Source organism: Arxiozyma heterogenica, assembly GCF_036370985.1.
Source record: "Arxiozyma heterogenica strain weizmannii chromosome Unknown scaffold_27, whole genome shotgun sequence".
Lineage (NCBI taxonomy): Eukaryota > Fungi > Ascomycota > Saccharomycetes > Saccharomycetales > Saccharomycetaceae > Arxiozyma > Arxiozyma heterogenica.
Window position 1 is genome coordinate 840,030 of NW_027042680.1, and position 27,512 is coordinate 867,541.

Consider the following 27,512-nt stretch of genomic DNA (forward strand, 5'->3'; position numbering starts at 1 on the left):
AACTTTTTGATACGAAACCGAGAAAAAGAAAAAAGAAAAAAGAAAGAAAGAAAAAGTAAAAAATTGTATCGTCATAACAACGGAAAAATAGTTGTTACCCTTGTTACTCAGAGAGTAATTTGTTCATTTTTTTTTATTTTTTATAAATACCCTACTTCATTTTAATTGAACAAAATTGAAAAGATGAAATTTTTTTAAAATAAAAACGATTAAAAAAATTATTAACAACAAATAAGAAAAAATAATTATGAAAGAAACGTAAAGGACTGGAGAAAAGGGGCAAAGACAACAAAATGCTATTAAAAATAATAAAAAAAGATCAACTCAATAAATATACGTACCCTTAAGTGTAATCAACAATAATATTTACGTACTGGAATAAAGTAAGCAAAGCAATAGATATTAAATACTTAGTTTACAAGCAATTTTTTAAAATCAGTTCAGTCAGTATACATTATATAAATATATCTGTATAATAAACATTTGATCTGAAAAGAGAATTGATTAATTGAGTAGTGATATTTTCATGTTTTCTTTTTTGTTTTATTTGCTTTTTTATTAAGATTAGTTATTATACAAGTACTCCATAATGCCGTCTGATTCTATATATTCCTCCAAAAGTAACCAGACCACAAACACCACTTCTAATTTTAATGAGTCTGTGCACAATGAAAAGCCAACATTTAAACCACAATATTTAGTAGATTCAGTCATCTATAATTCCTCTGATGCTAAGATGTCTTCCGATAAGCCAAGATATACAGATCCTTTAATAAGTCCAATTTCTAAGGAGAGCGCATCAAATGAAAACAAAAAAAGGAGAAATACCCAAAGTGTACCAAACAAGGGGGACTCAGGGCCTGTGAGGACTGCATCTATAGTTTATTACGAAAATGAAGGAAAAAAGAAAGATAGTATATTGAACTCAAATCCATTAAACATATTAAACGATAAATTTATGCCATCTGGTATTTCCTCTTCAAGGACAAAGAAAACAAAAAGAATCCCTCAAAATATTCTAAAAAAAACGCTGAGTAGTTTATCAATTAATACAGATAATGAAGGTAACTCTATTCTTAATGATTTAGATTTCATAAATAATCTTACACGATCCACATCTAATTATACCATAGTAAAAACCACTAGTCGAGGATCGCAAAATCGAAATAGTATATCATCTCAAGGGCATTCTACCTCAAAAATCTTACCCTCTTCTGTTTCTACAAATCCTTCATCCTCTTCATCTCATCATTATTCCAACATTATGCATATTCCTTCAAGGAAAACTTCATTTGCAGGTTCTATTCTAAAAAGACTATCGGGAAATACCTCTTCATCCGGCTCTCATTCATCAAATAGAACAAAAAGTAAGGATACAAATACTACATCTAACAATAATAGTCAATGTTCCACCAAAGAAAAAAAGAAATCAGGGGATAAAACATCTATACCTATTAAGAATAATTCATCTTCATTATCCACTCGAAGATCTTCTATAACAAGTGTAAGTGCTGCATCACTGAGGAAGCAGAGCAAATCATCTGTTTTGACTAATGATTCAGGCTCATCATCTGGGAGAAAACCTTCTGCAATAACTAGTACTGATACTACTCCTAATATCCCTGGTTTACTTCCATTAGACACAAATTTAGACGACTTGACAGATATTACCAAAACAGCATTACTTCCTTCTAAAAATAATCAAAATAAAATAATGACTAATAATGAAAACAAAATACTAATAACTGATGAAGACAACATTGTTCCAACTTCAAATCAGAAGGGAACAGATTTTCCAATAGCCTTAACCATTTCAAGCATATCTCCAAAAACACACATGTTCAACAAAATATCCGTTGTTGATGTTGACGATAATGATAAAATTCCAAATATACCACAAACACAGAATGTAGATTCTATTCTTAAAACTTCTTCTATTGGCAATGAACAACATTTATCACATGACAAACATTCACCAAATGAGCAAATTACAAATATGACCTTGTCCAATAATTTACACAATTCTACAACCAGTTTTAGCCCTAAAAAATCATACTCTGTTGGAGATTTTACTTTATGGTCACTTTCAGCTATGAATGATTCAGCACCTGGTTTAAAAGGTGATAAACGAAGCTTTTTTGGAAATAATTTAACCAATTTATCAAGAGGAGTAAGCAATGTAACATTAAATAATGAGAATAAATGGATTGCTCCAGAGAGTTGGGATGTAGATCCTGCTGTTAATAGGGATAGGCTTAAAACAAAAAAAAAATTGAAGAAACAATTGAGGAGAGAAAGAAAAAAATTACTATTACAGCAAGAGAAAGATAAGCATGTCCCATCAATGATGGACCCACTGGCTAGAGCATCTTCTATATCATTAAGTCTAACAAGTTCGGCATCATCTTATCTAGATACAGAATCTGACTTCTTGACTGATTCTGATTCATCATCAAGTAATTCCTTACCTTCATGGCATGCAATACATGAAGGTAAATCCAATCAAGATAAAACAATAAATTCCAATAACGTTGATACTGAAAAAGTACATAACATCACGAGACCATTACAGAGTTTTTCAACAAATAACATAAACTTAACAACAGCATCACCAGGAGGTTTTCCTGCCAATGAACGTGGAAATTCAGTTGATCCATTATCACCGGGACCTCATAAATCTATTTTAATGAGTCATTCAGATAACCCTTTAACACTTGCTACTTTAGAAGATGATAGAAGTGATCGTGCAGAACGTGATTTAGAACATTATTATAAAGATTCAAGTGACTTAGATTTTAATAAGCATTATGCCATTCGTATTTTTAATGTTGATGATACATTTACGACCTTGTCATGCACACCTGGGACTACTGTGGAAGATATGATTCCGATACTTAAAAAGAAATTTAATATTACACTCAAAAGTAATTATCAAATATCATTGAAAGTTGGTAAACTGTCAAAGATTCTTCGATCTACTTCAAAACCAATCATTATTGAAAGAAAATTATTATTGTTGAATGGCTACAAAAAAAGTGATCCCTTACATATTATTGGTATTGAAGATTTAAGTTTTGTTTTTAAATTTCTCTTCCACCCAGTGCATCCTTCTCATTTCACACCAGAACAAGAACAAAGATTACTAAGAAGTGATTTTGTTCACGTCGATCTAAGAAACATGAATTTAACTACTCCACCGATTATTTTTTATCAACATACTTCAGAAATTGAAAGTTTAGATGTCTCAAATAATGCAAATATATTCCTCCCCCTTGAATTTATCGAAAGCTCTATTAAACTAATGAGTTTAAGAATGGTCAATGTAAGAGCATCTCGATTTCCAGTAAACTTAACAGAGGCATATAAATTGGTATCTTTGGAGTTACAAAGAAATTTTATAAAAAAAGTTCCTAGAGCAATTTCAAAACTTGGAAATTTAACAATTTTAAATCTACAATGCAATGAATTAGAACGGTTGCCACATTCATTTGGGCTCCTAAAAAATCTTCAATTATTAGATTTATCCTCAAATAAGTTTATTTTTTACCCAAATGTTATCAATGAATGTACTAACCTTTTACAAATAGATTTGTCGTATAATAAAATATATAGTATTCCACAGAGTATTAACCAACTGACCAAATTGGCTAAAATCAATTTGTCACACAATAAATTAACAGAAATTCAATCATTAGCTGAAATGAAAAATTTAAGAACTTTAAATGTGCGTTATAATAGGATAACAAGCATCAAAACGGTTGCACCTAATTTACAAAACTTATTTTTGACAGAAAATAGGATATCCAATTTTGAGGATAAATTACCCAAATTAAGAACATTGGAATTACAGGAAAACCCTATTACCTCTATTTCATTCAAAGGTTTCTATCCGCTAAATATGACAAGTTTGATTTTAAGTAAGGCACAGCTATCCAGTATTCCAGGTGATTTATTTACTGAATTATCTCGATTGGAAAAATTGGAGCTAAGTGAAAATAATTTAAGTAGTTTACCAAAAGAAATAGGCTCTTTAAACAAGTTGATTTACCTATCCGTGGCAAGGAACAAATTAGAATCATTGCCTGCAGAATTTGCACAGTTAAAATCATTAAGATCATTGGATTTACACTATAATAATATTCGTGAATTTTTTGAAGGTATTGAGGAAATTGAATTGACATACCTGAACATCTCATCTAATGCCTTTGGTAGCATAGCTTCTATGGACAGCACAATGTTTACAAACCCTACTGGTTCTAACAAATTATTAAATAGTTTATTATTTCTTGTTGCAGCTGACAACCAATTTACAGATAAGATGTTGCCATTTTTTAATAGTTTTATCAATTTGAAATTATTAAATTTGTCTTATAATAGCTTTGCTGATATTTCAGCATTGAATCTAAAAAATCTAACAGAATTATATATGTCAGGCAATAAAATTAGTGCTATTCCAAGTGAATGTGTTTTAAATTGGAAAGAGTTGAAAGTCTTAATGTTAAATGGTAACCAGTTAGTGACACTACCAGCAGAACTATCTCAGCTATCACAATTGACTACCTTTGATTTGGGCTCTAATCAATTGAAATATAACATTTCCAACTGTCAATATGATTGGAACTGGAGGGAAAACAAAGAACTTAAATACTTAAATTTCTCGGCCAATAGAAAATTTGAAATTAGATCATCAACAGATCATGATGATGGTGTTGACTATTCCAATTTGAGCATTTTACCAAATTTAAAAGTTTTGGGTTTAATGGATGTCACACTAAACACCAGTAAAGTTCCAGATGAAAATAGTAACTTCCGTTTAAGAACAACTGCATCTATTATTAATGGTATGCGTTATGGGGTTGCAGATAGTCTTGGGCAAAGAGATCATGTTTCTACAAGAGATGTGACATTTGAGAGATTCAGAGGTAATGATGATGAATGTTTGATATGTCTTTATGATGGTAAAAACCAAAGTTCAGATTACGGGAATAATATTTCAAGAATTGTAAGAGATATATACGATAAAATATTAATTCAACAGCTTGAAAAATATGGAGATAGTAATGATGAAGATATCAAAAGGGCATTACGTTTTAGTTTTCTACAATTAAATAAAGAAATCAACACGATGTTGAATTCTGTAGACAACGGTGGTGATATTGAAAATTTAACTTCTGCAGATTTACTGAGTGGTTCCTGCTCTACAGTTGTTTACATTAAGAAAGAAAAAATCTTTACAGCCAATTTGGGTGATTGTATGGCTATTTTATGCAAGAATAACGGCGACTATCAAACTTTAACTACTCAACACTTACCAACAAAAAGGGAGGAATATGAGCGGATCAGAATATCAGGAGGGTATGTCAATAATGGAAAATTAGATGGTGTAACAGACGTTTCTAGAGCAGTAGGTTTCTTTGATTTACTACCTCATATTCATGCTTCAGCAGATGTTTCTATAGTAACACTATCGCCAACAGATGACATGATAATAATTGCCACACACAAACTGTGGGAATATTTAGGCATCGAGATGGCATGCGATATTGCAAGAGAACATAGCACTCAACCGATGATTGCTGCTGAAGTAATGAAAGATCATGCAATTGCATATGGGTGTGCAGAAAATATTACAATTATCTGTCTTTCATTACACACTAGCACTGAGCAAGATAATCAATTTACATTGAATAAAAGTGCCTTGTTAACAAGAAGAAGTACATTTGAGGATACTGCATTGAGAAGATTACAACCAGAAATTACACCACCAACTGGTAATTTGGCAGTTGTGTTTACAGATATTAAAAATTCAACTTTTCTATGGGAGATGTTCCCTAATGCAATGAGAACTGCAATAAAAACACATAATGATCTAATGAGACGTCAATTACGTATATTTGGTGGTTATGAAGTCAAAACAGAAGGCGACGCGTTTATGGTGACATTCCCAACTCCAACGAGTGCCATGGGATGGTGTTTAAATGTTCAATTAAAATTATTAGATGTCCAATGGCCTGAAGAAATTACGTCTATTCAAGATGGTTGTTTAGTTACTGATTCCAATGGAGTTAAAATCTACCAAGGTTTATCAGTTCGTATGGGTATGCATTGGGGCCATCCTGTAACTGAGTTAGATCTAGTAACCCAAAGAATGGATTACCTTGGTCCAGTTGTAAACAAAGCGTCTAGAGTGTCAAGTGTTGCTGATGGTGGTCAGATTACCTTAAGTAATGACTTTATGTCAGAATTTAATAAGGTCATGAAATATCATAAAATGGTTACTGAAGAGGGCAAGTCTTTGAAAGAAGTGTATGGCGAAGAAATTGTTGGTGAAGTTTTAGAAAGAGAAATAGCTATGCTGGAAACTACCGGATGGGTTTTCTTTGATTATGGGGAACAGAAGTTAAAGGGTTTAGAAACCAAGGAATTTATTACAATTGTTTATCCAAAAATTTTAGCAAGTAGACATGAATTTTCTCAAAAGGACACAAAATCAAAAACAATTGATGAAGATTTATTATTTAGTTTGAGAACAATATCTAATAGATTGGAAACTATATTATCTGCTCTCTCAGGTAGTGCATTGGAATTTGAAAATATCAAAGCAACTCATAACTATTTGAATTCTGAGGCTAAAACGGCTATTGTTAAATCTGTGACTGAGAAACAATTATTGGCATTTTTTGACCACATGGTTACAAGAATTGAATCTGCAGTAGTTTTGTTGCAATTACGACAACAGATACAAGACGGTTTGGATTTCTGTGATACAAATGATCATAGTGATCTTTCAGGTACAATTTTTGATTTACTTGACGAGGTTCTGGCTGATTATAAGTTAAGGAAAGAGTAGTACAGAAATTTACTTGATAAAAGAGTAAACTTTTGAATGCTTTGAAAAATATACTAAAGGTGTACATAATACTTCCTCAAAAAAAACATTTTCAGGGCTTGTATATACATATGTCAATATGTAGAATAATAAGTAAGAACGTCCTAATTATTCTTTTTTTTTTAATTAATTGATGAGGAATGGATGATATTCCACTTGACCTTTAATCTTATATTTCTTTTTCTAAAATGAGTATTGGGAGCAATGAACAAAATATATTTCTTTATGTAATCCATGTTATCATACTATACTTCAATCGGGCTATATAAACTTTTAGCTTTTATCTTATTCTTGCATTCACGTCTTGCAATCTTTGTTATATTCAAATATTACTTAAACATATAGATATTCTTCTAGGGCTGGTTTTCTAAATCTTTTAGTTCGATTGTGTTATTATTTTTGGATGCATTGATATCCCCTAAACCTGTAGACATATCACTGACTTCAATCATTCCTTCAAAAAATGTATCTTTTAGCTCTCTCCATCTGGAAGTCCATGTACCAAGGAAGATTAATATTAAAGACGAAAATACTTGTAATATTACCCATGAAAATGATGGCAAAGCACCTGTATAAATACAAACTACAATAAAATTAATTGCGTGAACTGTTATTCCAAAATCCCATGCTAATTTACTCCTTCCTACTATTACGGTTAAAAATATAACACAAATCAGTGAATCAACAAGCCACAGTAGGGATAGCGACAATCCATATCCATTTGTAAAATCAATGTATTTGGAAGAAAATAGCCAATCATTCATTTCAATATTATGTCCAACTAGTTTGGCCCATCCATAGAAAAGAAAACAAGCAGTTACATAATAAAATATTTGCAATAAAACAATTTGAAGGGCAATTTTACTAGGTGACAATGAATCCTGCTTAAATAAATCCGATGGTCTGAGCTCTTTTGGAAGCCTTATATATCTTCTTAATGAAAACATAACTTTTGTCAATTTAAAGTATTTTTGTACGAGGATTGGTTAGAATATCTGCTCAATCTGATCGGTCTAAGCCTGTTCAGTCTACTGATTAGGATCAAACGTACTCAATTAAAAATATAATAGGAACTACCTTTAGGTGATTAAGATTTTATCTTAATTTTTTTGTACTTTTTTTTTATTCGTAAATTATTCTTTGCTTTTTTTTGTAATATAGGTATTATTTTATCTTTCTTATTTAGTTTATAAAAAAAACACATACCAAGAAAAAAATCAAGAGATTCTTTGATGATTTCAAATTCTATTACCTCAAAATACTTTTAAAAATTCTGAATGCAAGGGTTTCTAAGTGGATATAGGGAAAATATCTAGCCCTTGTAAAGGTAAGATCCATGATCATTGCATTTGAAGACTTAACTAGTGCACATATAGATATTTAGATAGACAATAACTAGCATCATCAAGTCTATCTAAAAAAAATAAGGTGATAATAACTATTGCTAGTGAGATTGAGTTAAAAATATAGATTGTCTATTGATAAGTAGTGATTGTATATCAATGTTTAGTGATATCCTTACCTTACCACTCTAAATTTATATAGATGTATATTTATATACTTGTTGTAGGATTGAATCTATTTAAAGTTATTTATCATACGATGATAAGGAAGGTTTGCTAAAGTCTTTTTGAAAATTCTGAAATCATCGGTACATTAGATAGCATTTTTTTGTATATCCTTTGTAGAAAAACCATTAGCGATGATTATGTTCATTATTGATGTATCATCTCTAGCGCATTGAAATTCAAATGATCCAATGTAACACAAAAAAAGAAAAAATACAAAAGTTCAAAAAAATAAAAAAAATAAATAGACAAGATGAAGAGGAAGAAAGGAAAAAAGAAAGGGGTTCATATAAGCTCTTTCCTTATTTCCACGTAGTATTCTAAGTGTGTAAATATTTGTGTCTGAAGTTCTTTTCAATGGATCATTGTGTTATTTGTCTGAAAAATTGACATTTATAAATACTATTAGAGACGTTACGTAACTTTTGTTTTTTTGACAGGATAGTATGGGATTTGGTAATAAAGTATTTAGATCTGCAAGACAACAAGCAGCTTTTGATAAGTCTTTAGCTGGAAAATACCAACGTCTTTTGAAAAAGAATCCTTTTCTTTTTTTTGGTGTACCATTTTGCAGTATGATAGTTATAGGTTCTTATTGGCTGGCCGGCTTTACATCTGTTAAGTATGAGAGGGAGGATCGGAGAATACATGAATTTCATGAAGAAGAAATCTTAACATTAAGAAAGAAACAAAGAAAGGTAGATGTAAAAGAGGAATATTATCGTCTTCAAGGTTTAGCAGATGAAGACTGGGAGCCGGTGAGAGTAGAACGTCTAGAAGGAGAATCAGAAAATGTTTGGTAATATATAATAAAATAATTAAATCAAATACATAAGCAACTGACAAAGAAGACTCTAACATTGAATTAAGAAATACAGCACTGCTTTAAATTAATGTGCGTTTGTTTGAAGATTTTTTAAAAATAGAACGAAATCACATGTTTGTTAAGAAATTATCTATTTTACTCAAAAAATTCCTAAAATTGATATCATTTTCATTTTAGATGGAGTATTCATGAAAAAATTAGTTACTTATGGTATGCACCATATGCCATATGATAATAAGCAATGTTCGAGTAAGTAATTGAAGTTTTTAATTTTTTCCTCTAACTAGTTTCTCTTATAGTATTGTAAATTTATTAAAATGAAGTGTATTCCAGTATTCCAACTTTAAGTATGAAGCGTAGCTTATTTCATGCTCAAAATAGTCAAGTGAAATCTCATGATTTTATTCTTGGAATCTTTTATCTATGTGAAGTAAACTGGATTAAATATTTAATGTAATAATGCTAAATAAGGAAATTGTGGAAATGATTTTAGTGCATTATATATATGAGTGGAAGAAAAGTTATTTGTCTCTTTAGTATTTTTCTAACAAATATAAAAACTTATGATTCTTTAAGAATTATGAAGAAAAGATGATCATAATTATTTGAATAATTATTGCTTCTGCCTTACGCAATCAGATATGTTTAAATCAGCAAGTTAGAAATGATCTTCTGAATTATCCTATATGAATATACAAGGTAACACATGAACGTCACTTCTACTGTTACAATAATCTTTAAAATATACATATTTGAATACAAAAACCAAAACAAGGATAGTGCTTTGTTCGTGCGATCTTTTTACATACTTAAAGGTGTAGTTTTTTTTTTTTTATTCAGGAACGTGATATTTCAAAAATTAACAGCCAGTCTCTGTACTAACAACAACTTAATTGTTACAATTTATTAGATGTGAAGTAATAAGTTGTGTGTTATAACAGAACCAGATAAGCTGTATATTTTACAAGCATTATATACAAAACTATGTAAAGTTTGTATAAAGTGAAATATAAAAGTAACTATTTCGAATTTTTGTATCCTAACTATTAATAAAATTTCTACTATTTCTCAAGGTGCTATTTTTGTTATTTATTAATTGAGGTACATTTTTTTACCTATTTTTCCATTAATTATTGTAATTAAACTTTAAATTCGTTTTAATTTCCAAGTATCCAATAAATTGTTCCCAACTTATCTTGAACAGTTGTTCCTTGTTTTAATTTCATTATAGAGTTTGTGCAATTAAAGTTGATAATAGTGAAGAATTTTGTGATAGAAAATTGAAGGAATTTTTCCAATCCAAAGGTATTAAATATTAATTAACGATAACTCTAATTTTATTATTTTAAGCTTTTGCATAGAAACAATTTATTACATTTTAAACTTTTATTTGATGATAGCTGCTACTACCACAATAGTTGGCCTATCATTGTCATATAAATATTTTCTTTTGTTTCTCCACTATTAAAATTTTCATATAAAGAGATTCTCTTTATTAAATCCCTTAAAATTATCTTATTTTGATGTTACTTATAGTTCAGTTTTTACTTCTTTCAAACTTAATTTCATTTCCAGAATTTTAATTATCGTTATAGGAATTATTTTAGCCTCTAATAATTTATCTTTTTCTAAACTATATCATTTAGATTATGACCCTTACAGCACTGTTAACTTTTCTTTAAATACAAAAAATCACCATGAAACAATAATAAGTGGTATTCCTTCTTAAACTATCAAATCATAATCTTTAATTTAGTGAAAAACAAATTGGTTACTTATTTAAAAAATATACTTCTAATTTTTGTTTTGTATTTTTCTAATATAATACATATAATATTCATCTTGTAGAATATTTAATTTCTTGTTAATTACTATGTTATACTCAAATATAAACTTTACTTAAAACTAAACCTTTACAAGAATTCAATTAATTTTGATGTCTCCATTTTCAACTTTCAGGTATTATTTGATTATTTATTAATGTATTTATTATTAATAAATTATATACAGATAAAACATATAAATATAATATAAATAAATAATGTAATTAAAGGGACAATAATATGCTAATATTATTAAAAACTAACATTCATAAATATTCCAATTACATCAGTATTAGTTGTAACAAAATGTATAATATTATTCCAAAATTCTTACAAGCATTAAACTTTCTGTCTTATATTATTCTAACCAAAATATAGGCTAAGCATATAGAATTCATATATTTATCTGTTAAACCAAAACCATTAAACTACTTGACCACAATTTTAAATCATTATCAACATTACCTAATTTCTATGCAAACATCACATGATATAATTTTGAATAATATGATGCGTATATATATTGTTTTTTTTCTTTTTTATTTTTTATATCCGGTTTGTCTTTTTTAAATATCTCTTCGTTTGTAGTGCTGTTACAAATATTTTATGGAAATATAGTAGTACACGATAGCTACATTACAACCCTAATGAGGGTTTGGGATTTAAAAATCTTACAGAAAAATTGTTTATTTTTATTTTATTTTACTTTTTCCCCATTTGAAAGAGAAGAGATATTTTAGTATGAAAGTAAGCAAAGTAGGTAAGGTTGAGTTATTTATACACCAGTGCACAATTGTGATTTAGTATGGAACATATATGTAAATAGTGAGGTTTAGATGAAGAGAGATATATAATAGAAACGATATTTTATTAGCAAATTGGCAATTGGGGATTTGGAGGGCAACATTTCCCCCTCCCCTTTCACCGGATCATTCAGCTACTAGGCAGTTAGGAAGCAGTGATAACTAAGATACCACAGTCCTATGACTTTTGTCCATCCTAGCAACAGACATGTTGTTCCTTTAGATAATATACACATAAACTATATAGAAGGACAGCTATAAAGAATATTACAGCACCCAGAAAGAAAAAACCTGGATATCGGGTACTAAGGGTACAGATGATAATTGCAATTAATCATGATGAAATCAAGATGCACGCCCGGAGTTGAGTGAGTCGAATAGTACCCGCAACAAGCAATCAAAAAATAAATATGACCAACGTTTATAGAACGCAAAGATGGAACAAACTAAATAAAAGAAAGTACAAAAAACATAAAACATTACAGGGAAGTCACAGGAACTAGGATATCGAGAACGTCGTAACCCAGTAGGATTTGTTGATAATTTACACAATTTTGATGACAATGCATAAAAGAAGAGCAGAGTTGTGTGAAAACAGCCCCAATACGAAAAAAGATTTACGTTCCTACGACTGTTTGCCTAAGATGATCATTACCCTCACCACCATTGGTAGAATCAGGAGCCTTGAACAGAGCCCTGTAGAGAACAAGTCCACTTCCCAGAAGTATCGAGTCCTTAAACAGTTGAGATGGATCAACATGAGATACTCGGGCCAGCCATCAAAACACTACATCTATTTACAAAAAAATAAGTTAGAAAAGAACGGTATTAAGATAGAGCATTCCTTTGATTTAGGAGCTCTTGTATATACAATGGGTATCACACAAAGTAAAAAGATCATGAGGCGAGGAGGAAACATACATTAGGTAAACGAACTGGACAAAAGTTGGAGGGTAGGAAAAAAAAAGAGCGCTCTTTATTTTTTTTTTCTTTGTATGTTTCTTAGTTAAGATGAGAAAAAGACACTAAAGCAATCACACGATAGCGAATTAAGGTTCTAGGTTAATATACAATGGACAATGGACAACACATTAGAAAATGGATGTATTGTTAGTGGGATTAGGAAAGAGGAATAAGAGACATAAAAAAGTAGCGAAAAGAAAATTGCTAGATGATAATAATACAGAAAAAGTGAGGTTAATAATGAGATTGAAAAAGTAAAATAGCGTTAATAATGTGGAGTAGCCATAATGGATGGAAGTAGAAAATTTGGATTGAATTACTGAGGTGTGAGAGATACTTTTTTTTAGCGGGCTATATTTTTTTTTCTTTTTTTTTATTTTCATTTTTGTTATAACTGTTTTTTATTATAACATTTTTTTTTTTTTATTTTATTTTAGCAGTGCACTATTTAGATAAACTGGGACTAGAGAATTAATAATATGAGAGATATAGAAGAAAAAAATAGAGATGAAAAAAAAATCAAAATAAAAAGTAGAGATGGAGGAGGGGATGGTAAATGAAAAGAGAGAGAATTGGAAACGATTTAGGATGTTGTTCATTGACTAACCAACCAATCATTCAGATATACATTATAGCATAAGTATGCCTCTTAGATCATGAAGCATAAAAAAAAAATACTACGAGATATAATTGACTTTTGTTATGCCACCCAGAGGAACAGAACCACCAGTTCCATTAAGATGTGCAAATTATAAGCCCTAGGAGTATCTTCAACTTGTTCAATATTTTATTACGAATAATAAAATAAATTTTGATCAGGTAGGAATAGAACCACCAGTTCCATCTGACAAAGAGAGCCGCGAGTCAAACAAGAATCCAATATTCCTATGTCAATTATTATCTCTGAAAAATTGTCCATTAAAAATCTCAAACACCATTTTCCTATTTCTTGGCTTGTAAATTCAACTACAACTGTAAAATCTGAAATCATGTAAAAAAAAAGCGCCTCTGTAAAACTATCACCTTATGAGTAATAGTGGAATCAAGAACTAAATTCAACTAATAAAAAATATCTTCCTCAAATCCTAAATTTGGGTTAACAATAGTCTTGAACTTGCATAATGGCAATCCACAGATCCTATTGTATTCACTCTCTTGGAATAGTAATGGAATTGAATAAAATTAAACAATAAAAGGGTAAAAAAATCTCCGAAAATTCTCTAGTAATAAAATATATAAAAAGTCTGCACTTGCTAGTATCATTCTCACTTGTTGGTTGCATATATGTCACAGCATATATATATATATATATATGACCTATATTGTCAGTATTCATTATATCAGGATAATAAGGGCTTGTATCCACCCATCTACAAAACATTTTTGCCATGACTGCTATTGAGTATTAGTATTAATATTATTATCGTATGTCTGTTAGTATTGTAAAGTAATGTGTCCTAATCCCTTGGGAGATATTCACTCATCTTAACGGATCTTTTTACCACATGTGGTAACACCACTGGATATACAAGAACTACTATGCCATTAGAATACGCTATCCTAACACAGTCCCTCCAACTTAGTTTTTCTGTAAATAGACGGGTCCCTTTGGTTGAATTCCTAGCACTCACATGAACCACCCACTCTCGTTGATTCTTTCATGTAAGAAATGGAATCCTCTATAAGGTCACTGTCAACGTTTCTAATTCTCCTAGACTGGATTTTTGGGTATGTCTCTTAGCTACAGGTCGTAGCCCACCACTTTTTTAGTATAAAGGAGAACAATTGTTCTTTTAACATTTCCACTATCAGCTTCACAGATCAAGCTATGTATTATTATCTCCATTATTTCATTATTTTAGAATCAAACTGAGAAATTCTTTTTTTTCAATCTTTTTCTTTGTGATCATTCTGACATGTTATATATTTTCAAAATTAATTTACTTTTTCCCTTCCACTTTTGTTTTCTAATAGATGTTGGACATGTTCACTTATTGGTTGGGTGTGACAGGAGCTATTGGACTGGTTTCTTTGTACCTTTTGGAAGAAAATGTGTATAGAGTAAACACCTATTCCTTTAAATATTATTTTGTGTCTCTTTCTTTTTTTTAAAAATAAAAAAAATTAATGTCAGTGTTTTCCCGTAATATTGAAGAAGTGACACAAAATGGAGTGCTCAACGACAAAATAATGATTTTTGCTTTTATTGCATTTTAAAAAGAAAAGACACAGAATCAGGGAGGGTAAAAAAGAAGAATGGGAAATGTGGTTTGTAACCGTATTACTTTTAAAAAACACATATTGTTTTTTATTATGCCAGAGAAAACAGTAATGATAGCAGCAATTTTGCGACAAAGATAAGAGAAATTTGGGATTGAAGAGTTTGTTTTTGTCTACAGCTATAAGAGTTTACACCATTAAGAAAAGCTTGCTATAAAGTTACTTTATTCTTCTTTTTTCTTTTAAGAATCTTAACAAGCTATTTTGGATAGAACAAAAGTTATTACGTTTGTTATTCCATCCTGTATGATTAGTTGACTTTTAAATGTTTAATTAGTTATATGTAGAGTCTACTGTAATTGTACCCTTGAGTTGTTATGTAGTTCTCAGTAATTTGAACAAATGATTTTTTTAAGGCTTCTAGCCAGTATTTTTAGATTTGTTTTCGAATGTTGATTTTGAATAGGGCAAAATTTTGTGTCTAAAATTAGAAAACAGACATTGCACTTTAAGCTATTAATCAAATAAAACACATGAATGAACCCCTTCCATTTTGGGAATTATGTAAACAAAGGGAACAAAATAAAAAGTGGTTACAATAAAGGAAAAGTTACTATTTCTGTTCATTTTTGTTCACTTTAAAAAGATATTACTCGGCGGCTAATTTTACTAGTTACAAGATGCAAGATAAATCTGCTTCCAGTTTTGATAATCCCTAAATCATATTATTGTTTGTGTTTAGTTTTAGTCTTACCTATACCTATATATATTTATATATATAATCCAACTAAGAGTAAACAAACATCGGCTTTCCAAATAAGACCTCACATCTTGAAAAGTATTTTATTTTCTTTAATCTTGACCTTTATTTTCTTTAATCTTGACCTTAATTTTCTTTTTCCTTTCATTGTAATATCGGTATATTTACATACATCTTACTCTTACATATTATTATAATACTCAAGGTTTTATTTCTAACTATATTCGAACTGACTGACAATTTATCACACCAAGTCCACATTAATTATTTTATAGAATAATAAATCCGACTGTCATCAAAAGTTTCTGTTTAAATGTGAAGATACGTCTGACTCTAGTCAAAATAAGCTTGTTCAAATAGCATACCAAATACTTTAGACATAATGATATGGCGAAATTTTTATGAGAACATAGTAATGTACGACATATATGTGAGTAACCCTAATGAGGGTTTGGGATTTAAAAATCTTACAGAAAAATTGTTTATTTTTATTTTATTTTATTTTTGGTATTATAGCAGTTAACTTTTTTCATGTAGTTTTGGCTCAAGTAAAGTTATCATGCGCTAGGAATTTTTTTCATTTTGAAAACTTCTTGGTTAATTGTTTATAATAAATTAACTAAAATGATCACTTAAGCGATTACTTAGTATCTAAGTTGCTGATTTATGATTTTTTAATGTATATATGGATTAGCATATTCAAGATGTTTATTTCTGGAAATATTCCTGAGTTTTCATAATAGAAGAAATGTTATAAATAAACTTATTAAAGGATGGCTATAAAAGTAGATTAAATAAAATATTGAATTTATGAAAAAATACGTGTGAATATTAGTATTCTCAAAACTATAAACTTGTATTTTTTTCATATTAATTTTTTCCTATATTATAATGAGTATTCTGATGATCGACCTTATTTATTTACTGGTTTCTCCATATTATCAAACAATTATTTTAAGACATCATGGTGTTATATGTTATTCTACAATATTATATAACGTTTTACAATCTTCCATATTGTTTCTTGATATTATGTGAACTTATTCCTGAGTTCCTAGTGATAATATTTTGAATATAGGCTGAGTGTTTAAGGTTAACTAATTTTAACTATTATAATTATATAGATTATTCATACTCAATTGAAACCATTCTTAACATACTCCTTTTTTCTGATTTTATTTACTGTTTTTAATTGAACCTTAAAACATAAAATCTTTCTTAACGGAGCAAAACCTATCTTCCGATTTTTTTTTCCCCCTCTTTTGACACAAAAGTTGGATTTCTTGTCCTAATTAGGCAAAAATATTCCATATTCCTATCACTCTTGCTAACGCGGAGCAACTGTTTCAGGCTTTTTTTGTGAAAACTGTTGATAGCGCATCAAAAAATTTTTTTTTATCAATGCGATGAGCTTCGTTTTTACTAAATGAAAAAAATATATATTGAAAGCTTGATCAGTTTGAACTAGCTTTATAGAAGAGTGCATCTATTTTATTCCTCAAGAACAAGTTTCAAAAATTCAATAAGCATAACAAACTTTGGTAGTTGTGTTTACTTTTATTATTGACTACTATTTTACAATAGGGAGAAATGCCTGAAGACGTGACTAGTTATTTTGGCTCTACAAATCCGTCCCATAGTCAACCACAGAGTGATTATCAATTTCTAGATAATGTTTCTTATTCAACTTCAACAAGATACCAAAAAAGAGCTGCCAAACGTGCTTCTTCATTGGAGAAGAATTCAGAAGAAAAAGACATCCCTTCGACTAATGTTTTTGATGAAGAAATAGTAAGTTTTGAAGATTCAGAATCTCGACATGAGTATGAATTTAAAAACGAATCAAAATGGATGCAATTTTATTATCAACATGTTGTGGTAGATAAATCAACTATTGGTGTATCAATTTTAGATTCCTTCATGTATAATAGTGACTTAAAACCAGTAGAAGAAAATCGAAGAGTTTGGTCTTGGCTAAATTTCAGTTATTTTTGGTTAGCGGAATGTTTCAATATTAATACGTGGCAGATTGCAGCTACTGGATTACAATTAGGTTTAAACTGGTGGCAATGTTGGATTACAATTTGGATTGGCTATACTTTTGTTGGTGTTTTTGTTGCTTTAGCGTCCAGAATAGGTGCTGCTTACCATATTTGTTTCCCAATCTCCTCAAGGGCATCATTTGGGATTTTTTTCTCTTTATGGCCTATAATCAATAGAATTGTGATGGCCATTGTTTGGTATTCTGTACAATCGTGGTTGGGTATGGAACCTGTCTCCTTAATGTTAAGAGCTATTTTTGGTAAAGATTTACCAAACAGAATTCCAAATCATTTTGGATCTTCAAATGCTACAACATATCAATTTATGTGTTTTTTTATATTCTGGGCCTGTGAATTACCATTTTTATGGGTTCCACCCCACAAAGTCAGACATCTGTTTACCATCAAAGCAATACTGGTTCCATTTGGCGCATTTGGATTCCTTATCTGGTCTATTAGAAAAGCAGGAAACAAGATTGCTCTAGGTAGTCTAACTGATACTCACCCAACTGGTTCGGCGTTTTCTTGGGCTTTCTTAAGAAGTTTGTTAGGTTGTATGGCTAATTTCTCTACATTAGTTTTAAATGCTCCTGATTTTTCAAGATTTTCTTCTGGAAAACAATCTGCACTTTGGTCTCAATTAATATGTATCCCCCTACTATTCTCTATTACATGTTTAATTGGTATTCTAGTCACTGCAGCAGGATACGAAATGTATGGTATCAATTATTGGTCACCAGTTGAGGTACTTGAACAATTTTTGATTAGAGATTACACTAAGGGTACTAGAGCAGGAGTTTTTCTTATTGCATTTGTATTTGTGGTAGCACAGTTGGGTGCCAATATTTCTGCCAATTCTTTATCTTGTGGTACTGATATGACAGCAATACTGCCAAAATACATTAATATAAGGCGTGGATCTATTTTTTGTGCTATGATGGCCTTATGTATCTGTCCATGGAACATGATGGCCACTTCAAGTAAGTTTACTATGGCTTTGTCTGCGTATGCGATTTTTCTATCATGTATTGCTGGTGTAATTTGTGCTGATTATTTTGTAGTGAGAAGAGGATATGTTAAACTAACACATCTTTATTCGCATAGAAAAGGTTCTTTTTACATGTATGGTAATAAGCTTGGTATTAATTGGAGAGCATTTGTTGCATATTTCTGTGGTGTTGCACCAAATCTACCTGGATTTATAGGTGATGTGGGTGCTCCAAAAATTACTGTTTCAATAGGAGCAATGAGAGTTTATTATTTGAGTTATTGGGTTGGTTATGGTATCAGTTTTGTTATTTATTTAATTCTATGCCATTTCTTCCCTGTTCCTGGCCAACCTGTTAAAAATATATTTACAGACAAAGGTTGGTTCCAAAGATGGGTCGATGTGGAAGATTTTGAGGAGGAGTGGTTAGCCTCTTTAGAAAAAGAGGATCTCTCGAATGATGTCATTAGTGTCTATGAACATAAAAATGAAAAAAAATTCTTTTAAAATTTCTATATACATTCTATGGATTATAATTTCAGACTTCAATCACTGTAATATTCGTATTTTTTAAATATTTCAAATTTATGAGTTCTTATTCTACTTATATAGTGCATTTCATTAAAATATACTGTATTTTCATCGTTTCATATAATCATAACAAAATCTTGATTTATGTGTCGTTTGTCCTCATTTCAGATAGATAATATTTCCACCATTCTTCAAAAGGTTGATTTTTAAAATTCAAAATACGATGAACATTTTAATGTCAGCCAATTTATTTGGTAGAGTGTATCTACCCTGAAATACTAATTATAATCATATCTGTCATATGTTTTTTTACTGTTAACTTAAAAAATTATTTATGACATCTTAATTTTATGTTACGACTTTTTCTATTTTTAGATTTTTGAGATATGGATTATTATAACTTTTTTTTTAAAAAAAAATGAATAAAATTACACCAAGGAACAAGAAAATCTTAATTGTGTGGAGTATATAATGAAGTAAGGTAAGATCTTTTGTAAGAAAGGTATGCATCCATTAAATATAATCAAATATTAAAGAAAAGATCACCATCAGCTATTAAAGTTGTGATATTGTCTTGTTGAAACATGGATAATGATGATTATGTACTCAACTGGGAAGATGAAAACCTTCTGCATCCTAGAAGAAACAGATCATCTAGAATCCCAAATAGACAAAACTCCTTAGTTAGACCTGAAAGAAACAGATTGAATAATCCTAATGATCCTCATTTTTACTATGCACAGACAGCTAGAGCGAATAGCCAAAGAATTAATGTCCAACCTTCTACCACAGGTGTTAATCCAAGATCTGAAAGTTTAAGAGGCTCAATTCGCTCTTCACATTCTAGAAATAAAAATAATACAACAAATACTCCAGTTACCTATCCTTTGGATGATCTTAATCATGATGGTAAAGCTGATAATATCGAGAGTGTGACCGAACTGGGTGAGGATGAGAATGAATCAAATTCTTTATTTGAAGAAGACCCTATTTTCCCTTCACTAAGAAAGAAACCAACTAGAATTGAAACTTCTAATAGCTTTTCTCTTTGGAAAATATATTATCGTGTTATAACCTTTTGGATACCAGGGTTTGTATTAGCTTTGTTTGGTATGCCAGACAAACAAAGACAGATGGCTTGGAGAGAAAAAATCGCTTTATTATCAATAATTGGATACATTGGGGCTATTATTGCCTTTTTAACTTTTGGTTTTACAAGGACAGTTTGTAAAAATTCAGGAGTGACAGTGAAATATAGTGATGTTTCAACAGGGTATGTTACAGTTAATGGTAATGTCTATCTTTATAATGGTACAAGCCCAGCAGGAAGTGATTTGCAAGCCAAAGGAACTAATGCTATTTATGGACCCTGGTACGATGCAGGTAAAGATGCTTCATTTCTTTATCAAAATGTTAATGGAAATTGTCATGATATTATTGTACCTAGAGATAACTGCACTATCCCACACGATTCAAGCAATAATTTGGCATGGTATTTTCCTTGTACATTAATTAACCAAGATGATACATCAAAACCAAATTTTACTCAACCAGGACCTTATGCTGGTTGGGGCTGTCATACAACAGAAGAGGAAAGAAATGCCTTTTATAAATTAAAGCCAACTGCCCAAATATATTATACGTGGGATGATTTGCGGAACTCTTCTAGAAATTTAGTAGTTTATGATGGGAATATTCTTGATTTAGAAAAACTAGCTTGGCTTAATCCAAATGAATTAATATATCCAGTTATTTTTGATGAACTTCGCAATGCTAGTTTACAAGGTTATGATCTATCATTAGTTTTATCTCATGGTTATGAAAGAAAAGTTGCCAGATGTTTGACTGAAATTATTAAGGTTGGTAAAATAGATTCTAAAACTATTGGCTGTATTGCATCGGATATTGTATTGTATGTCTCATTGGTGTTTATTCTGTCTATTTCAATAATTAAATTTCTCGTAGCATGTTATTTTTGGTGGTTTGTTGCTAAAAGTCAAGGTGCTTCGGCCATTGATAATAAGATGCTAACGGAACAGATGAACAAGATTGAGGATTGGTCAGAAGATATATTTACTCAAGGTCCAATTAAACCAGTACCTCCTTCATTAAGACCAAAATATTCTATGTATGGACACAACCGGAATGATTCTACTTTTAATTTGATTAAAAAACAGACATCTAGAATGCTGAATTTAAATGAATCAACGATCGATCTTAATGACGAAGATGAGAACTTGGAAAGTTCAAGATATAAAGGAATGACAACCATGACACTTCAGCAAGCTCAGAAAGATACAGACAAAGAATTAGATGGCACTTATAGTCGTTCTAGGAGCGGATCATTCTTATTTTCGGGAGCATCTCAACATCTTAATTATCCAATTGTTCAATCAAGTATGGCAATAAAACAATTAGACACATCGAATATTCATCCAGATATCGTCCAGCAACCTCCTATCAATTTTGTACCTTTTGGATATCCTTTAATTCATACTCTTTGTTTTGTCACATGTTATTCTGAAGATGAAAACGGTTTAAGAACCACATTAGATTCTTTAGCCACTACTGATTACCCAAATTCCCATAAACTAATGATGGTTGTATGTGATGGTCTTATTAAAGGATCTGGTAATGATAGGACTACACCGGAAATTGCTCTTAGTATGATGGAGGATTTTGTTGTTGAACCGGAAAATGTGCTTCCATACTCGTATGTTGCGGTTGCCTCTGGTTCAAAAAGACACAACATGGCTAAAATATACGCTGGATTTTACAAGTATGATAGTTCGACTGTTCCAGAAGAAAAGCAACAACGTATTCCAATTATTACGATTGTTAAGTGTGGTACACCAGAAGAACAAGGTTCTGCTAAACCTGGTAATAGAGGTAAACGTGATTCTCAAATTATCCTAATGTCATTTTTACAGAAGATTACCTTTGATGAGAGAATGTCTGAATTGGAGTTTCAATTACTTAAAAACATTTGGCAGATTACGGGTTTAATGGCAGATCTATATGAAACCGTTCTTATGGTTGATGCTGATACTAAAGTCTTCCCCGATTCTCTAAAGCATATGAATGCAGAAATGGTGAAAGATCCATCTATAATGGGTCTTTGTGGTGAAACCAAAATAGCTAATAAAAGAGACTCTTGGGTTACTGCTATTCAAGTTTTTGAATATTTCATTTCACATCATCAAGAAAAAGCATTTGAATCTGTTTTTGGTTCTGTAACTTGTTTACCTGGTTGTTTTTCATTATATCGTATTAAAGCCCCCAAAGGTTCAGATGGATATTGGGTACCTATCTTAGCCAATCCAGATATTGTGGAACGTTATTCCAATAACGTTACCAATACTTTACATATGAAAAATTTACTTTTGTTAGGTGAAGATAGATACCTTTCTTATTTAATGTTAAAGACATTTCCACACAGAAGACAAATTTTCGTTCCTAGGGCTGCTTGTAAAACAGTTGTTCCAGACAAATTTAAGGTTCTGTTATCTCAACGTCGTCGGTGGATTAATTCTACTGTGCATAACTTATTTGAATTAGTTTTGATAAGAGACCTTTGTGGTACATTTTGCTTCTCCATGCAATTTGTGATTATTATTCAATTGATTGGTACTCTAGTCTTGCCATTGGCCATCAGTTTCACGGTATATGTGATTATTTTTGCTATTGTATCGCATCCAACTCCAATTTTAACTTTAGTTTTACTTGCTATAATTTTAGGTCTTCCTGGTGTGCTAGTTGTTGTCACTGCAACAAAATGGTCCTATTTAATCTGGTTAGCTATATATATTATTGCCTTACCTATTTGGAATTTTGTTTTACCCGCCTACGCTTATTGGAAATTTGACGATTTCTCATGGGGTGAAACAAGAACCATTGCTGGTGGTAATAAAGCAGGTGGCCATGATGATGCAGAAGGTGAGTTTGACTATGGTAGAATTCAAATGAAGACCTGGAGAGAATATGAAGCCCAAGAAAGATTAGAAAAGATAAAAAACTCAGGAATACCTGCAAATATGAAATAATATATTCCATGATAATAATATAAATTGTATAATATTAAAATACTTAGAATCTTATCTATGTATACATACATAAGGACATATATATATGTGTGTGTGACAGAAAATAACCTGTAATATCGTCATAGACTTAACGAAAAAAAATAGTCCTTTCACTATATTACATAAACTGTAAAGTCTTGTGGGGACACCTCTAATAATTGCTCTGTATTTTCCCAAGGAACGCCAAAGATACCACTATTAATTTTAGGCATAATAATCTGATAGTCTTCCAGTGTTTTTTCTTGATTAAGTTGTGATGATAAGTCTTGTAAAGCCATCTTAGTATACTTTAGAATGTAACTCTCATTTTGATCAGATCCCCCATAAGCAGCGGTAAAGAGACAGCCAATAATTAAGTTTGGATCTTCCTTTGTTCTCAACAACAAACATTTACCTAAAAGTCCAACAACATGTCTGTCACAAGCTTCTCTATACTGTTTTTCTGCATAAGGGTATTTTAAAGCTAACTGATATGCAATTCCTCCTCCCCATGTACCATTACAATTGCAAGAATGCAAGAGTATTCTTGGAAAATCCCCTGCATTTAAAATATCACCTTTCACATATTTAATATTACCCATTTTTGTCTACTTGTCATAAACTCGATCTAATTTCCTAACCAAGGAAACGAATAATTAAGCAGTCAAATATGTCTTCTATTTATTTCAATTCTTTTCTTTCAGTTAGGTTAAGTAAAAAAAAAAAATAAAAAGAGAGACCATTCGTTTTTATGTAATCATAATTTTTTCCTACTTCTGTAAAAAAAAATTATAATACATTATCAGGTCTAAATGATGTACTAATTATCTTTAAGTATATACAATTTTTAAAACATTTATATAAATAATGTACAATTACAAATCTTAGAAACTTATCATATTTTGAATATCGGTGAATTATTTCTAAGTGCTGGTTATTTGAAACCATTCAGTTATTCTTTGAGAATGGGTTGGAAAACGAAATGCCCCATGAACCATTACCTTCTGACTTGTGAATATAACTTACGACTACTCTTAAATATTTAACAAATAAGAAACCCATGGAACCAATAACTCTGAATAAGGCAAGACCTGCTACAGACCACAAAACAAATTTTAAATAGTTATTATTAGCGTCCTCTGGTTCGTAAATTTGAATTATAGACATAATCAATATTAAATTCGATAGCATCCATACCATAACAATTCTTGTTCTAACATCCCGGTAATAATCATTGTGTTTTTGGGCTTCGTCAACAACTTTTTCTTTAAATTCAACTTCCTTTAGACGACTCTTTATCTCCATGTATTTTTTATCAATTTCTTGAGGCCAATCAGTTTGAACGATTTGTTTGCCATCAGGACCTTGCACCACAATTGCAGAAGATAGTTGTTTAGATTCTTGTGTAGAACCTTTAGTACCCCATGAGACATCATGTGTATTACAAAAAGCATAGATTTGTAAGGTACAAGTAATAGCAGGTAAAGTAGCAAAATATTGAACTGAAGAAGTAAATATGTGCCATGGATCTAAATACATAAATGAAGAAAAAACGTATAATCCATATGTTGAAAGAATAGACACAATGATGTTAACAAAAGTATCATGAGTCTCATATTGAGATTTCAAAGATCTAGCTGCAAAGACAAAACCACATATTAGAGAATATAGAGCACAGAATGTCAAAATAATCATTGAGGTAATGTAAAGGTGTTTACCACCCTGTGGACGATTACCCATAGATATGATGAATAAACTAGCCAAATCACAGAATATTAAATATTTTAGGAAAATGAACAAAGGTTTACCATGTTTTATAATATTATTCATTGAACCAGCTAAATAATAAAATGTTAAGACAAAATTGGCAATTGAAAACCAGGAAAATAACATCTGTATGAATTGATAAAAAAATTCAATATGAAAGAAAAACATTCTTGTTAAAGAGTGTTTAGTCTTCCAAATCTGAGCAAAATGTAATTGTGCATAAAGTGCAGCAAACATAGCACCATTCAACCAACGTCTTCTTTGAGAAATGAATTCTGGAATATCTTCAGGAACATCTGTATCACCAGTTGCTTCTTTCACATATTTCAAAACCCACTTTGCATTTCTTTTGGCAACTAATTCCCAACATAGGATTCTATCTTCCGCAAGATACATGTTAGCAGTAAACACATCATGGCTTCTACCTTCTTGTGTTTCACCTAGGAAATATGAATTAAGTGGACCAGTACCATCTTCATGATTCTGTAAAGCACGGTATCTGTATGCAGATAATGCACCTGGAAGCACTGTGATGTAACCAAATAAACTTTCTATTGGTTTATCTAATATATTTGACATTTTATATTCGAAGTTTTGGGATGCTATTAATGGGTTTAACAATTTTCTACCATATTTCCCTTTCATAGCCACAATCTGTCCTGCAGCACCAGCCACATTCGAATCATTGTCAAAGGCTTTCCATAGATGATAAATAGCAGTGTCATTCAATCTAGTACCAACATCGACAAGTATTACAACATTTGGTTGTAAAACAGGACAGAAGGCATTGAATAGCCAACGATGTGAATTAATTTTCTTTTTATTTTCTTCTTTCAAACAAAATACAAATTGAACTGGAACAATGTTCTCTGAAACATAATCTAATTTTTCGTTAATTGACACTTGAGTGGTTAACTCAAAGATGTGAGCCTTAACCGGATCACCATTAACAGATGCTTTTGCCATATCTTCTTGATACACACCAATAGCAGCTAAATAATCTAAAGAACCTTGATTGACTTTAGTCCTACCGTCACTGACTAAGATCACAGATACTTTCTTCCAGCCATTGACACCCCATATATGAGATTTTCTACGATTACATAAATGAGCCACATTTCTCATAATAGAATGAATGGTTCTAGCGATACTAAATTTATCCTCATTATACATTGTAATACACACCACAATTTGACATTCTCTATTCATTTCAGCAAATCTTAAACTATAACCAGCTTCTAAATATTCATCAGGATCCACAGTACATGCTGTATATCTCATTTCTGTAAACTCAGGAGAATCTCTTCTTGGCAAAGTACTCAATAATCCTCTAGGTATTGGATTATCTAATTTAAGAATGGCCTTTTTCAAATCAGAATCACTAGCTTGCGGTCTTCTTTTGCTTTCTGAGTTGGCCCGTCTGACATAGTCTTTACGAACTGGATGGTTTAATTCGAATCTTGTCTCTTTGAATGTTTCATCTGAAAATGTAGATTCCATATCAGTGTCATCAAAAGATTTGCGAAATTTCTCATCCCCAAACTCAAAAGATGACCTTGCAACAGTTGAGTCTGTTGATGCAGTCAATTTTGAACTTTGTGAATAATTTCTTGTTCCAAATAGATTATTTGAATTTGGTTTAGGAATAGTTGGTAGTTTAGGATAATAAGATCCCATTATATGATCATTATTACCATCATCATTATCTTCTTCTTCTTCTTCATTATGACACATCACCCCAACTGGAGGCAATGTATCAACCACAACAGACTTTTGTGGTGATCTAATTGGAGATTTTTGTAAATCATCAGTATATTGCCTTATCATAGGAGATTTATTAGATTCTGCAGAGAAATCTATAATAACATCATTAACTCTTCTTGGGGATTCATTTAAATTTGTCATGTATCTATTTGGATTTATAGGGGAGCTAGGATTACTGTCTCTATAAAATTGAGTTCTATGACGACGATCAGGAGAATATCTTAGAGCAGCTTTCGAAGGAGACTGTGGTAATCCTTGAAAGATATTTGAATCATTATTATCTGAATAGTTTATATCATCATCGATATTAGTACGAGAGTTAGTGTTCCCAAATGTACTATTACTACTATTTGTGTCAAATCTAGTTAGGCCGTTTCTTACAGGAGATCTAATAGGAGACCCAGTGGAGGAATCCACCATAAAAGGATTTCTGGTCATTTTTTAAGCAAAAGTTATTCTTGTTATATTTTGCATAAAATTTTATTTTTAAAACTATGTTACCGTAAC

General features: G+C 30.8%; 7 protein-coding genes across 7 annotated transcripts; 4 read left to right on the plus strand and 3 right to left on the minus strand.

Moving 5' to 3' along the window:
- Positions 1-589: 589 nt before the first annotated feature.
- On the plus strand, positions 590-6,850 carry CYR1 (adenylate cyclase; the record flags this gene model as incomplete). The annotated part of the gene is made up of 1 exon (XM_064859998.1): positions 590-6,850. One exon carries the CDS (start codon positions 590-592, stop codon positions 6,848-6,850), a length of 6,261 nt encoding a protein of 2,086 aa, XP_064713371.1.
- A 392-nt stretch (positions 6,851-7,242) lies between these two features.
- Positions 7,243-7,836, minus strand: SYS1 (Sys1p; the record flags this gene model as incomplete). The annotated part of the gene is made up of 1 exon (XM_064859999.1): positions 7,243-7,836. The coding sequence occupies one exon, from the start codon at positions 7,834-7,836 to the stop codon at positions 7,243-7,245; it is 594 nt and encodes a 197-aa protein (XP_064713372.1).
- Positions 7,837-8,903: 1,067 nt separating this feature from the next.
- On the plus strand, positions 8,904-9,260 carry COX16 (Cox16p; the record flags this gene model as incomplete). Its single annotated transcript, XM_064860000.1, has 1 exon — positions 8,904-9,260. The coding sequence occupies one exon, from the start codon at positions 8,904-8,906 to the stop codon at positions 9,258-9,260; it is 357 nt and encodes a 118-aa protein (XP_064713373.1).
- An 8,182-nt stretch (positions 9,261-17,442) lies between these two features.
- FUR4 (uracil permease) lies at positions 17,443-19,389 on the plus strand (the record flags this gene model as incomplete). Its single annotated transcript, XM_064860001.1, has 1 exon — positions 17,443-19,389. The coding sequence occupies one exon, from the start codon at positions 17,443-17,445 to the stop codon at positions 19,387-19,389; it is 1,947 nt and encodes a 648-aa protein (XP_064713374.1).
- Positions 19,390-19,997: 608 nt separating this feature from the next.
- PWA37_003477 (chitin synthase) lies at positions 19,998-23,456 on the plus strand (the record flags this gene model as incomplete). The annotated part of the gene is made up of 1 exon (XM_064860002.1): positions 19,998-23,456. The coding sequence occupies one exon, from the start codon at positions 19,998-20,000 to the stop codon at positions 23,454-23,456; it is 3,459 nt and encodes a 1,152-aa protein (XP_064713375.1).
- Positions 23,457-23,608: 152 nt separating this feature from the next.
- On the minus strand, positions 23,609-24,076 carry POA1 (ADP-ribose 1''-phosphate phosphatase; the record flags this gene model as incomplete). Its single annotated transcript, XM_064860003.1, has 1 exon — positions 23,609-24,076. One exon carries the CDS (start codon positions 24,074-24,076, stop codon positions 23,609-23,611), a length of 468 nt encoding a protein of 155 aa, XP_064713376.1.
- A 346-nt stretch (positions 24,077-24,422) lies between these two features.
- On the minus strand, positions 24,423-27,443 carry CHS2 (chitin synthase CHS2; the record flags this gene model as incomplete). The annotated part of the gene is made up of 1 exon (XM_064860004.1): positions 24,423-27,443. The coding sequence occupies one exon, from the start codon at positions 27,441-27,443 to the stop codon at positions 24,423-24,425; it is 3,021 nt and encodes a 1,006-aa protein (XP_064713377.1).
- Positions 27,444-27,512: the final 69 nt, after the last annotated feature.